Genomic DNA, 17,669 nt, shown 5'->3' with positions numbered 1-17,669 from the left:
GAGCATTCAGATTAAATTTGATAATAATCAATTTACAGTTATGAGCTCACTCTCTATTAAGATGACAAAAAGCCTTAAAATAAAGGATGCAGAATCCTAATGAGCTGTAGAAGGTAATTAACATTTCCTTTTGAAATCTCTCTTAGCGAAGGAAGACCTTCTCCCAGAGTGGAACTGCTGCATAACATAGACCCCATGTTTGTGGATGACTTCCCATGTGAGTATGCTCAAGATTTTATTAAACATACAGTTTGTCTTCTAAGCATTTCCTGTCTTGCGTAACTGAAGTATTTTCTTCTAGGTGAAACAAAATACAGTAGGATGCCTTTTGCTTTTAAGTAAATAGCTTTAAAATACAGAAACGTCATCCCCTGGATAGTGTAAGTACTTCAACATGATCTACATGGGCTTCCTATTTCAGACAGCTCTGAAACACTGCTGAGTAATAAATAAAGTGCTTTGGGACATGGAAATGTTGAGGAGTAGCTGTGTGCCTGAGGTGCACAGGGAGGCACACTGCCAGCAACCCTTTCCAAACCCTCTCTCCAGAGTTCCAAACGAGCTGCTCGTCCTCATGCATCTTGATACAGCCGTATAATATGACCTTGCAAATGGAAAGCTTGAGTTTGTGAGGAGCTGAGAAGTTCCAAGCCTTGTGATTGCTTTTGTTCCATAATCATGTGGGTTGGATCCTTAATGCCACAATCGCATGAATTGGAGCTGAAGTTTGCTAATTCTATAGCCCTTTTTGAGTGCCATCTGTTTTATGATTCAATATTGCTAGTTTGCTAAGGACTACAAACTTTTAAGGCAGATGTTTTTTTCATACAGAATGTTGGAACAGGTCCCTTCCAGTGTTTTTATAGCATTTCTGTATTTCATTATATAAAGAAGTAAATCCAGGCAGAGAAGAAGTAGTGCAATGGAGACAGTGATCTGTCGCCTGCAAGACAAATACATGTTGTGCTGCAGTAACTGGCTGAAAATGGGTAAGGTGGCCTTTTGCAATGCACATCTGGTTCTGTGATGCTTTTCTGAGAAGGAGCAACATTGCACCTATCTAGTGCTGGGCAGCACTGCTTGCAGATAATTCCTACATACTGATTGAATTAAGGTGTAGCTACTCCAATTTCCCTTCAAAAATGTCAGTGAGTCATAGCATTCCTTTACAATGTTGTGGCCTGGCGAGGTATTCTCAGGCATACTTCGGAGACCATCTTTTCCTTGTGGGAATGGCCTGTGATAGAGCTTAGCAGAGGTGTTTGAGTCGACAGATTCCTGGAGTAAGCAGAAGGGGGACAAGCAAAGGAGGTTTTCAGGAACCTGAGCTCTTTGGAAATACGGCCTCAAATCTCTTGCATGATGCCATGCTCTGATGATTGTTCACTGTTTGCTACATACCTCATGTCCTTAGTTTTTGTGTGCATTGCATGAAATGTGAGCAGGAAGCGGGTCTGGGACTCAGAAACTGTAGTAGGTGGAACTCTTGTGCTGGATGATATGCAGCTTTTAAGAATCATGAACAGAAGAAGTTATATGCATGCCTGTAAATTTACTATGTTTTTATGTACCTTTTCAAAACTGCAGTAATTAAAAACAAAAACTTAACTCTTCTTACATAATGTTCTTGTGCACCATACAGGGTTTCCCTGTCTCTTCTCAGCAAAAGCCTATTCTTTTTGGCAAATTACTTTGTGCCTCCTAGTGAAATTATGCTTTGTCACATAAGGATTAAGATTTCTGTTTAGCAGCCTGAGTTATTAGGAGTAATTGTATATGTATGTAAGTCAGCTGATTTCTCCTTAGTGTCTGTTTTTCATTTATTGAAACTGAGTAATAAGTTTAGAATTAACATCTAGAAAAATTATACTGGTGTATCTATTGTGGGTAGATTAGAGAGACACAAAACTTGGAATGTACAAGTACTTTCAGATTTTCAGTAGTCATGTTTTGTTGGTTTTTTTTTTTTAAAAAGCGTCTTAAACTGTCCATGCAATCTTCTTGTCACCAAGATGATAAACTGTATCACTCTGGAGTCCTGCTTTTTCCTTGACTGTTTATTGTTCCCATGTCCTAACTGTTTTGACATCAGAGTACTGTTTTGCCTATGGTGCTAAAACACGTTTGCAGGTTTTGCTGGGTTCTTTCTAAGCTCCTGTGTAACCTTTTACCTTCTTTATGCACATTTTGCTGTTGTCCTAGTCTACTATCATCACCTAAATCATCTTGTGTCAGATGAGGTATTCCTATTAAACTGATGTTTTCTTTTTTTGTAGAAATTTGAATTAGAAAGAGAAATAATAACTGAAAGATTAGATTAGCCAAATCTTTGAGTTTGCAGAGTACTGTGGAGCAGCAGTTAGGCAACTAAATCTCAAGATTCTGTTAAACATAAAAAAAGGACTTTTCAGGTTGTTGTAGGCAATCAGGTGAGAAGACAGTGCTGTTGTAGTTGGGCACATGTAGAGCATTAAGTTACTATTTTACTCACTCAGGGCAGGTTCAGTGTTCCCGAACTCTTGAGTGGTTTTGCCTGTAATGTATACATTCTTTCACCATAATATATTTTTATTTAATGGATGCATTTATCTTCATCTCTATCGGAATAAACTGATTATATAGATATGTTTAGTAGCATGAATGATGGGATGTCTCATGTAATTAACAGGGTTTTTAAACTGAAATAGGAAAACCGATCTTTGTTCTGTTCTGATTTTTTACACCAAAATAAGCACTCCTCCTAGGAAGAATCTGTGCAAAAGACATTAATTAGTTTAGTGATGAGTCCACTGTTACAGCCAAGTTTTCAACAGAATGTTAAGTTAAAGTAATAAGACATGGTGCATTGATTACAGAGCTAACAACACCTCTGCTGCTGTAATCTGTTAGACCTGACCTTGGGCTGTGTGTTTACCACTTGCGGGGTAATATCACATAACTTTGCAGCTTCTCAGACTGAGTGCTGCTTTCTGATCTCTGGACATCAATCGGGGTTACTCCAGCAGATCTGATTAATCTACTGATCATCATCTACTTACCTTTTTTCAGGACCTGATGTCCAGTGGCAAATACTGTAGCCCTGCAGTAGTCTTGTATCAAAGTACTGCACTTCTCCTATTGTTAATTCTAAACAGCACGAGGGAAAACACTGTAAATTAGTTTGCCCACCATTCCATTTTACAAAAAAGTGCTCAGGTCTTATTTCACTGACTACTTCAAGTAAATCATCTTCTCTCTCAGAAGAGATACTCTTTTCATTCAAATATAAACCTTCCATGTGGTCTGACACACATGGGCAGTGTTTTAAACTGGAATTCTTCATATTTCATCCTTAGTGCTAAGAAAAGTGTTCCTCTCCCTGGCCACAGACCTTGCCTACAGCCTCGTTCTGACCTGTGCCAGCCCAGTGGAGTGGTTGGGGTTAAAAACAAGCTTTTCTCTCAACAAACTGATCTGGTTTGTGGTGCAGACTTATAACAATTGTACTTGTGTAAGAGCAGACAGTGGAATGAAAACCTATGGTGGGATCTCCAAAACTAGGATGAGAAGAGGGGTGGGTTGTGGTCTTTGGGGGTTGCAAGCTATTGCCAAGATGGCCAGCCTGTCCTCTCCCTTTCTTCCATCCTTCCTCCTTCACTTGTGTTAGATGTAGAAATCTCATGGTGACAAGATAATTCTTCTGCCAGATCAGCTTTCAGACTGTTTTGGGTAGCCAGGCAAAAGAGGAGGAAAGATTTCTACCACATCAGTGGGCTGAATCAACCTACCCTGGAGCTGTGTTACTGGGAGCAGGGGATCACTGTGTGGTTGGTGGCAGATGGAGGATCTGGCCACAGGACTCACCAGCTAAGATCAGTTCTGACCACGTTGGGAGCCTCAGCCAGAGGCAGTAGTTCTGTGGAGTTTAAGCTAGTAGGCTGGTGCTGCTACCACAGAGGATATCCTGCCTCCCACAATGCCCCACCACTGATCCCCTTTCTCATGGGTCACCAAAACTACTTACAGAGCTGGGCTATGAACCAGGTCAGGATACTGGTTCAGGTTTTAATAAGCCTTTTTTTCCCCGCCCAGATGTATGCTGGATAGCCAAGCGCTCGTTTTGGCACAAAGAATGGGACTAGGAGTTTTGGGGGACAGGTGGGACTGATTCTCTCTGAAATTAAACCCTGAGGTTTCTGTTTCATGATACATGATGAAGTAATCCAACAGGTTTCTGCTGGGGATGTGCTTTACTTTCTTCCCTCCCCACTCCTAGCCACATGATCCTAATGCTTATTTTGCATTCATTTTGGCAGTCTCTGGATACCTGTGTGAACCGATCCAACTTGCTAGCCTGGTTTCCTCTGTTGTGTGGAATCCGCGCATTGGAGGGGTTGATGGATGCCAGTGGCAACCCAAGGCAGGGGGAAGGAGGCTGTGTGGTTGTAAGAGGGGAGGCAGAGGGAGCGGCAGCCTTCCTAGTGCTGTCTGGCTGCTTTTGGAGCCAGAACCCTGGAGGGAAGAAGTGGGAAGCCACATCTTCTGGTTGACCTTGCTGTGCTATACCAGTTTGGTGAGCTCTCAGATGGAGCTGGATCCACTCAGAGGCGATTGCTCCTCCCTCTCCTTGCTAAAAGCCATTGCTTTTGTCTTTCTGGTTGTTTCTTCCTCACACTCTTTATTGTTTTCAGAAGTGATTAATGTGTGTCTCAATTGCTTGGTCTCAATGTAGATTTGTAGTTTATTAGAGAGTTTACAATTATGTGAATTTGCTATGAAAAATCTACTGGTTTTCAGGTTTGGGTCTGAAACATCCACATTTTCTGTTAGGTTTAAGGATTCAGTAGTAAAATAAGAAAATTAAAAACAGAAAGCTAAAATTACGTTGAGCGTATAATTTTCTCTGTACTGTATAGGTTAAGAAAGCACAAATAAAATGCATAAAGTAACTTAAAAATTGCATTAAGTCAAAAAATCTGATTTACATACATTTGAAGAGAAAAGAAACAAAATTGCTTTGCCCCATTTTCATTACTGTGTCTTTAAAAATAAAAAAATAGCCAAGTTGTTGATGGTTTGGCAGCTGTGCAGATGACATCAGCTCTTCCATTGTGAAAGATCCTGCTGTCTTTTAAACAGCCTTATGGCATTTCATCAAGTTTTGGTGATTCAGCTAAATTAAAACCCAACTGGTTTTAAGTCTCAATTCCCCTAACTGCTAAACCAAACTTATTTCTGACCACAGTCATTTCTAGATGGCCTGTCTTGAAGCAGTATTGAAACTTTATATCCCACAGAAGGCAATTTTATTTTGAGAATCAGAACTAAAAGAGATGCTGAAAGGAAATGTACCCTTTAATTCAGAGTTTTAATCAGAATCTGTCAGTACACACTGTATTAGTTTTAATCTGACTTGCTAAATTTATTAATGAATTTAGTGACTTGCACAAAATCTTGTAGACTACATTTGTAGCATCACTTTCTCTTCAAAAAGAATTTGAATTTCTTTAAATTAGAAAGATGTATTCAAAATAAATATGTTTTGGGTGGGGCTGGCTTGGGCTGAAAAAAACTTTTACCTTCATTTAAAATTCCAAACTTAACCATAAACTAAAACTTCAAAGGCGTAATAACATTGTAGATTACTAATTGAATCAGTTTATTTGGAAGATATATCTATTCAGAGGCAGACATCCAAGACAGAGAACTTGTAAAAACATTTTGTGATTTTTCTCCACACTTTTATTTGCCTAGAGCAAAATCAATCAAATTTTACATTACTCTCCTTGACATTTGAAAGAAGGCATTACCTCATATATTGCACTTTTAATTGCCAAAATAAATGATTGCTTATAATGGGCTAGATCTGCTATATGCAGAATGAACGTATGATATATTACAATAGAGAAACCTTTCCTGTTCTGGGACTGATGTGTCATTCATGGGCATTAAAATTGCATTATAATGGCTGTAGCATTATATATTATATCCATGCATATACCAAAATGATTCATCTTGATTAAGGAATAGACACTCTAGGCTCCTCTAGGTCCCATTTATTGCTTATTTTGCCTATGTAAAAGATGATTCCTGAGACTTTGTAGGACAGAAATTACTTCCTCCCCAGTTCTATTACTGATGATCTAGCTTGTTTAGAATTATTTAACAAAAAGGTAAAAAAAAAGAAGAAAAAAGTGGGAAAAAATCTGTCATAATGGAGTTATTCAGTAGCAGCAGAAGATGCGTGAATGAGTGTGCTGGGTGGGCATTGAATGGGATAAATTACTCCATGTCTGTGATAGGCTTAAGACCCCGAGTCTACTCTCGAGTCAAAACTGTGCAGAAAATTGACCAGTATGGTCAGCTGACTGAGCTTATGTAGCGACAGCTGGAATGGGAGAATGGTCGAGAATGGACCAAAACAGGTATGTTCTTTGCTTCTCCAAATTACCATTTTTCTGCAAAATTATACATATGCATGCTGGCCTTCTGGACTCTGTCATCTTCCCATTTCAAGAATATCATAAATTGCAATGACCCCCTGTAAGTTTGTAAGGCAGGATTTGCCGACATTGGACCCTGGATCCCGGTGCCTGTCATGCTGACCTGCAGTTTTGGGCAGAGCTCAGCTCCACTCCTTAGTGGGAGGCTGCTGTTCCAGCTAGCTCTTCTGCCATTCACATCAGAGATAAGTGGTGTTTTTCTTCTGACTGTCAGCTGTATGAGTTTCTACGGTGTAGCTCTTGCTGTAAGGAAGTTTGGGCTCTGGTTCTGCATTGCCTTGGCTCGTAGCCCATCTGCATCTCAGTGTGAACCATCCATCCCTGCAGTACTTAATAGTAGAGGATTGCATGTTTGGTGAGCCTCATAAATACTAATCCCCATGTTTCCTTTGGGATGTAGATAATCTCTTCTAGAATTTAGAAATGTTAGGTCACTTGATTAAGTGTGTAATGCAAGTGTCATGATGGGAATCCAGAAATCCCTCTATACTGCTTTTTTATTCTTCATTGTATTCTATAATTATTTGAACATAACGCTAGCACTTTATATTTTTTTGCAGGTCTTGACTGTAAATAGTAGATTACATTTTTCAAATGAAATATCTCTGAGCCATAAACCTGAAAAATTTTAATTGTGCACAGGTTGTTAGAGTTGCTGTTCAGTTCTCTTTACCTTCAATATTGCCTCGTTACAGTGATGCAGATGGGGTTTGGGTGTTTCACATACAAGGCCATCACAATATGACATATCTTCAATAATTCATAAGTTGCATTGCAATCAGTTAGAATTTGTTTCCTGGGAAAAGTAAGATTTTGTTTTCTGTTTTTCTTATTTTCCCATTGGGAGTGAAAGTCTAACATTTCTTTTTGCTGTCTCTCTTCTTGTGATGTTTAACATTGTAGGCTGTAATATTAAGTTTGCTCTTATTTAGAATAACTTCAATTTTTTCATTCGGTAGTTGTGTAAGAATGTAGTAACCTGGATAAACACTTCACCCAGTTGATGTGCACAGGGATTTTTTGCTGCCCTCAGTGATTCTGGATTAAACTCAATTGTTTTTGTGGTGGGGTATTTTTGAAAAGAAATAATATGTTGCAAAAAAAGAAAGTGAATACTTCAAATGTCTACTCTTCTTGAAATTAAGCAGAGTATGTATTTTGAAAGGTAGGAGACTGAATATGATATTCTAATTCATTATAATCCTTTCCTTTGGAATCAAACATTAACATGATAAAACTGACATTAGAAGGAATAATACTAGATCTGTATGTTTGTAGCATTTAACTAAGTGAATTAAGATAGATGAGCTTCACTGTTTAAGTTTGTGTACAGCACAGCCCTACACCTTGTCAACATGATGGCAGAAGTTACAGTATCTCAGAGCTCATCTGCTTCTTAAGATCAGTATTCTGTTCATTCTCTCAAGGTTAAGGTCAAGGCTATTCCTCAAATGTTTTTATTTTAATAAAATAAGAGAAAGACTCAGAGTTTGGTAGAAAACTCATTATTGCCATGAAGCAGCAAAAGGTCACAAAATGTCTTTCCTTAGTGAAGTAGCAAAACCCCTTATTTCTTCGGTAATTCATTGTCACAGTATAGGTTGGAAAAGCCCTTGACATTTCCAGAGTTTCCTTGTTGAGGCGAAATAATTGCTCTACACATCATGGTTCAAAAAAAGAGAAATCAGTACAAAATACATTTATGCAAAGCCCTTTTGAGCTCACAGAGCCATCTGCATTTCAAAGTGGCTGTAACAAGATGGTTCTTTCTTCTGGCTTATTTTTGTGAACTTCCGCATTAATTAAGGCATCAGAGCTACACATACTTGTGCAACTTCAGAAATGTACCTTATAAATGGGATAAGCCAATATAAAAGTTCTATTTCTGTAACTGAAATAGAAAAGTTACTTTCTACTGTCTAGTACTGACTAATGAGCTATCTTCCAGAAAACACTGTAGAATATGTATTTTATTCACTATAAACATGAAGGAAAAATTGTTGGCTTTAGAAGAATGAGCAGAAAAGCAAAAATGAATTGACTTTATCCGAGTGAAGATGTAAAAGTGTCGATGGAAGAAGGTGCCTTGTGTGACTTTAAGCCTTTTCAAAAAATGTGCAAGACTTTCTCTCTGGTGAGGAGAATTGTCTATCTGCTGTAGTACAGACTATCACCTAAAACAGGAATCCACAGCACTGCAGCAGGCCTAGGAATAGCCATGAAGGACTTGTTCAGCTCTCACATTGACAGTTTGTTTGTTACTGTGAAGAGGGAAAATGATAATTAAACAGTGCTATTCAAAGCTACCTTGTAATTTCGAGCTTTGATTTCTATGAGATTTTTTGTCTTTGGTGCTTCATAGGAAGACAAAAGTCTAAGAAGCACTAAATAATGTTATGATTAAAGGTTTGTTAATGTACAACAAGCAATGTCTACACAAAACCAGTCTGTTCCCAAGCAAGATACTCTTATATATTCTTTCTTTAAAACAGTCTAAATTACCTGCTGGGGCTTTGATATTTAGCTTTTTCCCTATGTTTATGAAGACTCCAAAGTATATGTATTTTCTGAAACATTCAGTAGGCTCTAAATTTTGGCTTTATTGTGGATGATGGTGACTGTGAATGTTAAGATAAATATCCATAACATTTTTTCCTGCCTGTTTCTCCATCTCTTCCCATTTCTCCATCTCTTCCCAAGATTTCACTCATGTAAGTGCTAATTCAGAGACAATACAATGAAGTTGGTTCAAATCATATATCCCACAAAAGAATATATCCCAAGAAAGAATAGTCTATGCATTTATAACATTATCCATTATAATCAGGAAATTAAAAACAATCCCTGCATTTTTGTGAAAGATACTCTAGTTTCATTTTTGCAGTTCATTGACTGAGATTTACTGAAGTTCAGCAGTTATCAATAAAAGCGTCAAGATAATTTGCTGAATATCAAACTGATCGTGGTGAGACTGGCATTTTTAACCAGAGCTGATTATACTTCAGTTGACTGAGCTGTGTGCTGGAGGGGAGCTGAATCAGTTGCTGGAGGAATATGAATTGTATTCATGCCAGGAAAACAGTATGCTCTTTGCCAAAGCAATAGGGAGAAATTCTTAAAACTCCTTCTAGAGTTTGCTTTTTCCTGTGCATTTCTTGATGAAAACTAAGTGACTGGATGCTGCGTAGAATCAAGACTAGCAAAAGGTAATTCTTGTCATGAAGTTTCCATTTTGTAAAATGCTAAAAATAAACTTGCAGTATAGCACCAACATATTTATAGTACATCGATGTGAAACACAGTGCAAAATTTTCTGTTTATGGTCGAGTGAGAATTTTGTTTGGGGAATCCTTTTCTACTTGTATTGAAGACTTTTTCTGTTTCTGTAGTTATAGAGGAGAGAAAGTTATAAATGGAGACTTGTAAATCTATTGAGAACAGCCATGTGTTTCCATGCTGTTAACAAACAAATGTAGCATTTTAAAAGACCTTATGTTTATAAATAGAAAATATGTAAGATCCAAGTGTATCTCCTAACTGTAAAAAATATTAGCTGTAATTTTTGTCCTTTAGCTCTTTTATTTCTCAATAAATTTTTCTTTGAAAATACTGTCTTGTCTTGCAGGTGAGTAGTTGATTCATCTGAGTGGTTTAAGATTTTAGGGACTGTATAAATTATATTACTACATTAGAGATAGTCCAGATTTTCGATGCTTATAAGACTTGATTTAATAGTCATCAGTGGAAATGAAACATGTAGTACTTTCACTGCTCTTGATACTGTAACCACTGTAGTCTAGGGTATATAATAAAAACGTCAGTCATATTCAATATATTATTTCCTGTGGAAATACAGCTTTTTACCAGCTAGGCTCGTAGTTCAATGCCTTAGAAGGCCTCGGGCAGCCTAGAGAGGTAGCACGGGCAATCCAGCATTTCAGTAGCTCTAAGAGCAGCAATAGTAGCTGCAAAGCTGATACCACCAGCAGAAGCAAAGAGGGAGAATACAGCTTTTGGTTGCCAATTCCTGCAATTAGAAGCTTTCAAATAGAAACAGAGACAAGATGTTCACAGAAAGGGTGCAAGCCAAAGAGGCCGGGCCCCCTCTTGGTCCTTCCTTTTATTGGGAGAGGGGAAAGGGGAGGACTGGGGGCGTACCCGGGGTGACCGGCCAATGAGACACTGCTAAAGAGTTTGAGTTACATTTGGTTTTGCCTGCGCTTGGAACAAAGGGCTTCAGAGCGCATGACAGAGGCAAGTCCTGGCTTGTCTCAGGGAGGGGGAAGGGAAGCTCGGAACAGGCAGTAACAATTTCCTGAAATTTAGAAGGAAAAAAAATCTCATGTACAAGTAAAGCATCATGTTGGTGCTTAATCAAAAACGTAAAGGAAAGAAATTCAAACAGAATGAAAATCCATTGTCATTTCTGACACAGTCTGTCAGATCCATACTACTTTTATTCTCTCTGCAGATGGACAGTGTGGACAGTACCATTTTCCAATTGCTGAAGTGGCCTCCACTAGGAGTGGTGTATTCTGGAAGCTGTTTCTCTGTTCTTATGTTGCCTCATTAAACTTTCCTGCAACCTTTTCTGTTTTCCCCAGATCCAGGTACTTAAAAATGGGGAAATACCAAAGGAAATCTGTATTTTTTTTATTTACCATTCTGGGTTTTATGGTATAATGTAGAGACCTAGGATTGAATGTATTTATAGACTGTCTGCAAGTCAAACTATAGGCCAGATCACTTGCAAATGAAAAACATGCTGTGCCTACAGAATGTTTTGGATCTTGAATGCTAGAAGAACACATATATCATTGAAGTAGATTTACAGGATAGTAGAAAATGAAGAATTTATTGCAAATGGTGTACCCACTAACTTTCCTTACTTTCTTATATAAATTGAAAATTTTATGTACAAATTTGGTGTTAGTGGAAATCAAAATTACCCAAACCCATGTGGATACCCCATTACTTCTTTTCTGTGTTGTCATTCAAAATATTTGTATGTATTATGTGATGTGAAATGTAAAGTATGGACTTGCACAGAGCTGGGGAGAAATCTCTCATGAAAGATGGGAGGTCACTGTTCAAAACTGTTTGTAACAAACAGAGTAACTCAGTTGGTTAGTGCTTTTGGTGTGGCCTGAGAATTTCCTCAGGGAGGAAACTATTGGACAGTTGGAAAAATGCTGTTGGAGGAAAGTTCAGAAGATGTGGTTGTGGGAAGCAGTGCTGACCACAAAGAAAAGTTACTGGGTGGCTTTCTGAGTTTTACTGCAGTGAAATGATGGTTCATTTCTTGACTTTGTGTTCCCCTTTGTGGCTCCACTTAAAGGATCAAGTATTTGGGTACCTGTTACCTGAAGTCTGCCTTAGTTCTGCTGTTTCAGTGCTGGAGGGAAGTATGTTTTAAGTAAACACTTTCTAGATTTTCTAGAACTTCAGAGCATAGGGACATTGGTTTTGGAGCAGGGAAAATGTAGAATTCATTTATATCTGTTCATTCATAAGGCTCAGTTTTTGGTATAATTCATGGCACTGTGTGTTCTTATTTTCTTAAACTCTTTCTTCTGAGAATTGGTAAATAATGTATTGGCGCTTTTGTTTTGATTTTAGAATCACTTTCATTTGAGGAGTTGATTAAAGCTTATGTGTTTTTGCCAGAAGTGATTGCTGTAAATGCAAATGTGGAAGCCTTTCATAGAACGGTTTTGTGGAAAACACATTGTGTCCACTGAACTGTATGGATAAAGGGGAATTTAGCTTCATTTATTTGATTAAGAGGAGTTGGTAGGGTGTAAATTCCTGGTTTGTTACTGCTGATGCTTAACCAGTCTGAACCAGAGCCCACTGGAATTAATGGAATGGTTCCCATTTGTTTAAGGGTAAGTCTTTCAAGCCCTAACAGACTTCCCGCTGTTCCACAGTTGAGCATTAGTAAGGCACAGGAGCCTGCCAATCATGCAGGATTTGTGTGTGTGCATGTGGTGAGATTTCTAAGAGGCTGAATACTGCTGTCATGAGGGTAATTTTTATGTGGAATTTCACAATATATAAGAAAGTTTGTGATTTTTTTTAGCCTATACTTCTGCTATTGTAGCACAAAAATGGGGTAAGATGATTAGAAGGAGTTTGCATTGCCTGTTGTTAGTAAAGTAATCACTTGTGATTTTTTTTAACTGCTTGGGTTTTCTTTTTTCTCTCTACTGGCCCACATGTAAATAAAATTTTTAAATCTTGATAATAGCATCAAATAACTTAGCTAAGAACAGAAGCTTTTATTTTAATGGAAGCGGTAGGAGAATAGTTCAATTACCATTTTTCTGACAATACATACAAGGTGGTGAATACAATAGGAATTTATTAGATGATTAAAATAGTATGTTGATTTTAAAGATGGTAATGAAAAGTAAAGATGGTAAAGATGGTCTCTTTCTGTTTGGGTTTCATCTGTAAGTGGTTTTTGGTTCACCAGTCCCAGACTTCTGTCTGGGGATCTCCTCTGTGGTTTTTATAGACTACTAATCAGATCACAAGAGGCAGGGAGGCATAGGCATCACCTTACTATGAAAATAATACTCATTACTTCTTGTTGGTTGTAAGTCCTAGTGGAAGTAGTGTCTGTGGTTCAACTATTAAGCAGAATTCTACTCTGCAACACATATGGAGTTGTTCACTTCTCTCTAATAAAAAAACATTTTTACAAAATAAGGAAACTTTGTTGAATGTCAGTACTAGTTTGAAAACAAACTAGCAGGAGATTCTAACTCAGAACTACAGTTTAATAGGAAAATTAAAATAAAGGCAGAAAACACTGACTCAAACTGACAGAGTCAGGATACAACCCTGTCGGTCAGGGTGGTGGTAGCAGTCCAACTAAATGGTGGCTGCAGTCCTCTTTGAAGTGATAGATATGGTTCTGTTGAAGCTTTGGTCCTGTTGAAAGGTCTGGTCTTCCTCTGAACGTCCAGTGGTGGCTATGTAGCTCTTGTCCTCTGGGAACCCAGTAAGTAACAGCTGCTTGTGCTGTTCCAAACCCCAGATTATATCTAGGTGGGAATGGTTGGTTCCTCCCCCTGGGTGGAGCATCTCACAATGGGATGATGTAATTTTATGAGTCATGCAGTGAGGCCTTGATAGCTCATTAGGGGAGATAGCCCCCAGAGGGAGTTACCAGGGATGAGTTATGGAGAGGATAAAGAACACTGTCCCATTTATCTTAGCAGCTTACATAGGTCACAATGGAATACATACCTTTTGGTTACATCTTACTAAGACAATGTCTAAGAGTATAATCTCAGCAGAATTTGAACATCTAATTTATCCCCTTGAGATTTACCACTGCCAGGTGACACTGCCTTTTGAAAGCCTGTCTGCCAAGAGTGAGAGTCCTCAGTGAGCTGACAGCCAGTATGCAGAAGATTGAATTATTTTAAATGCAATATCTTTTTTTGAACATGAGTGTAAGTGCCACTTCGTTTCCTAAAGCTGCCTCACAGCAAGCACTAGTTTCTGCAGTTCAGTAGTTTCTTGCTGTCTGGCTGTGTAGTGCAGCCTTGTAATAGCTGTGTCTCTTGCTCTGAGGGTGTGTCTGACAGAACCACATGATGGGTGCCTCTTGTCACACCTGTAGCTCTGTGTTCCTTCAGCCTCTGTTAGCAGAGGTAAGTCTGAAAACATGAGCACTTGCACTGATCCTCCCAAGAGTCTCTGCATACAAGCAGGACTTCGTTACATTGCTGTCTTAGTGACAGCTGTGCTTATGTTGTGCTTACTGATAAAATCCAATCTCTTTTATCACCTTTATAACCTGCTGTTAAGGATGCCAGAGGAGTGGCAGCTCAGAGAGGCGTCCTAGCTGTTCTGATAGCTGAGATGCAATTAAAAGATTTTACAAAGTGATAGAATAACATGGATATTTTCTATGAAGCATCTCTGGTGTGATTAAAAGAAAAAAGCCACTCCATTTTGTTCGGAGAACATAGTCTAGTCCTGTTGGAAGATGGCCATTCCAAGCCAAAGCAGACAACTGATTTCTTAAGTAAAGAATTTATGTCTCACTCAGTGTTTCAGTTTGAGTTTTTCTCACTGTGGCTACATGGTTTGCAGTAGTGCTGCTCTACATTGTAGGTGATGTCTAGTTGGGTCAGGTGGAGGCTGTAGTCACACTGAAAAATACTAAAAACTACTTAGGTCATGGGATTTCACTCAAGATACCTCCCGAGGTGTGTGTAGTAAGTTCAGAGTACTCAAAGTATTTAGCCTGCATGTTTAAATGATATGTCCCCTGTCATTTAAGGTTTTGTTCGTATGATTGCATTTGGCCAATGTCGCACAGGATGAGAGGGAATGAAAACAACCTGGTCCCTGGAGTTCCATAGAAAATGCAAATTTAATTAAATAGAATGTACATCTAGCAACGGAGTTTTATTCACAAGGGATTGCATACCACCTAAACTTGCAACTGTACTTCCTCAGTCTTGTTTTTGAGATGGGAAGACCAAAACTACAGTTTTCCAGTGGCACAGGGCTTTTTGCTTTGTTAACAAGTCCTTTTCTAATAATTCCTTCCTTCAGTTCTCTTTTTGTACAACGCAGACATAATTCTGAAAAAGCATCAGCTCAATCTGTCATGATTCCAGGGTTTCACTCTTGGTTATGAGTGGCACAAAGGCCATCATTTTATATGTTTATATGACTTTCAGATTATTTTTTCACACATGCATCAGTTTACCTGCATCTATGTTAAATATCACTGACTATTTTAGTGCCTACTACTCAGCTTCATACAGGCCTTCTGTCGCTCTTCATAGCCAGCTTTAAATAACTTGTCATCATTCACAGACTCTGTTACCTCACTGTTCATTCCCTTTTCCAGGTCATTTAGAATATGTTCAACAGTAGAGTTACCAGCACAAATTCCTTTAGGAGTCAAAACTGGTTTTGTTTCCTATTTTTTTAGATGCTTTTCTATCCCTGTGAGGATCTTTCTCTCTTTTCCTATCATTGCTTAGTTTCTTGACCTACGTGGCCATGTGGTATGAGAAGTAACCTTTTTTCTATGTGGACCCTGTTATGTGTTATTAAAGTACTGGAGTGGAGTAACCGAATAAGTGTTGCATAGCCAGACAAAATTTATACTGAAATACAAGTCTTGAGAACTACAGAGAAAAATGTTGGTTAATAAGAAAATATCTAGGGAATCTCTTTGTGCAGTATACATTACAAACTGCAAGGCTTCAAGCTATTGAGATATCCTTTGTAATATGTCCACACACTTGTGTCACAAGAAATGCTGGTGATATTCCTACTTGGGCTGAATGTGCTTTACACCTGCAAAGCAGTAGCACCTGTTTACTGTTTGTTTCAGATGCACTTCTAATTTGGACTGCAAAGAGTGTGAGCCATCTAACATCTTAATTCATCCTGGGTTTTGTGGCTTTTCTTAATACACACTTTTCAGTCTTTTCTGTCAAGCAGGTTGCAATTAAGCTTGGAGCTTTTTGTGATTATATTTACCCTGTCATACGGCTGCTACATTATATTATCAGAAATAGAAGTTTAACTATAGAGAATGTGATATTTTTCATTTTTTCCTTTGGGAAATATACTGAAAAGGTAGATAACTTCTAACATCCTTGTTTTGCAGATGAAGAATGGTAGAAGCTTCGTTTGCTTCTGTTTTCCTTAAATGACACTGATTATATGCAGCTGCTTTCAAAAGAATGTTTTTGCTACTGTATAGGATATCGGAAAATTGTAGACATGGCCACTGTGATACTCACTTAGCTGTTCAGATTACTTTTTGGTCAGGCTCTGTCTCCCAAATAAGTAATAAATTAACGTTCCTTTGTCTTTCTCCTAAACTATTCCTCAGTACCCAATACTGCCTCCCCACATGCTTGTATTGTAGACCACAGTGTACAGAAATACAGCATGCTTCAAGCAACATCGTTTTGGATGCTTTAAGTTTTGTGGTCAGGACCTTGGTAAATGGCATGCTAGAGAGAACTGTGTACTCTTTGATCTCTCACCAGCCAAGAAAACTTGTTCTCAACATGGGTCATTTTCATCATCGTAATCATACACTGAAAGCAGAATATTTTATTTTTAGATGTACTGTCTATTTATGTTGCCACGCTTGAAGTTTCTACCAATTGCTTGAGTTAGTCTCAGTGAATGAAAGAAGAAGAGCTAGAGGAATGAGAAGAGTAATTGATCTATGTTTATTGAATTTTCAAAATACAACGAATAGTGATATGGAATATGTATAGTCCTTCTTTTAAATCCCAGCTGAACATTTACACTTTATTTAGTTTATCTTCCTTCTTACAGTTAAAAATTAGATAGCAAAGTTTAAATGAGTACACTGTTATGAAACTAATTATTTAATAAAATGTTTCCACAAATTTGTCTTTTAGATTAATTTAAAGAGCAAACCTTTCTTTAAAAGGCAGGTTCAGATTGTACCCTTTATATTCTTTAACTTGCGAATTTGCACAATGTGGGTGTGGACTATCCTTAACCTTTTTTTACAAGTAACGGTTGCATGGTACTTGAACTATTTGCTCTGCAAAGTAAAAAGCAAAGGATTGAAGTGAATCATAGGAAATATTTGCAAAGAAGCTTACAGGTCTGAATTTTCCAGCCTTCATATCAAGTGTTGCAGGGACTTTTTGCTGTTGTCTGCACTATTTTTGATTTTGTTTGCATTAGGAGAACTTTTTTCCTAGTATTTGCTCTTGATTGAATATTAAATATTGTAGAGGTTATCAGTGAAACTGTTGGAAACATCATAAGACAGACAGATAAACAACGTGGATTTATAGTCTCCATGCAGGAAGATGAGTAGAGAGCTTTTGATAGACATCTAAATCTGTAAAATGCAGTAAAACTGGATCAACCCTTCTTTTCTTCTGTTGCCATGTAGCATTACAGGCATCAAAGGATCGTGAAGTTGTTTTGGTTTGCAGCAGTAGTAGAAGGATTTAAAAGGTTTTGAGTTGTACAGAAAATAAATGGATTTTCAGACATTTTTGTGGTTTTCCTGGTGGTCAGATAAATTAGTATTTTTTAATTTTGGTAAGTTTTTGGTAGGTAACTAGGACTGTATAAGCCAAGGAACAGATGATTGATTCTCAAGCATACATTGATCAGCAGGGTAGAAATATGAAAAAATTTTAC

General features: G+C 38.0%; 1 protein-coding gene across 1 annotated transcript in view; it reads left to right on the top strand.

The window, feature by feature from the left end:
* Nucleotides 1-17,669, top strand: part of ARSB (arylsulfatase B) — a gene marked incomplete at its 5' end in the record, with an annotated part of 64,767 nt that overhangs the window by 39,822 nt on the left and 7,276 nt on the right. The window contains one exon of the mRNA XM_082301384.1: nucleotides 147-217. Within this exon, the coding sequence (XP_082157510.1) occupies nucleotides 147-217 (71 nt within the window). The remainder of the gene's footprint in view (nucleotides 1-146; nucleotides 218-17,669) is intronic.

Source organism: Coloeus monedula, assembly GCF_965178545.1.
Source record: "Coloeus monedula genome assembly, chromosome: Z".
NCBI classification, from domain to species: Eukaryota; Metazoa; Chordata; class Aves; order Passeriformes; family Corvidae; genus Coloeus; species Coloeus monedula.
This window is presented reverse-complemented; position numbering and strand designations above follow the sequence as displayed.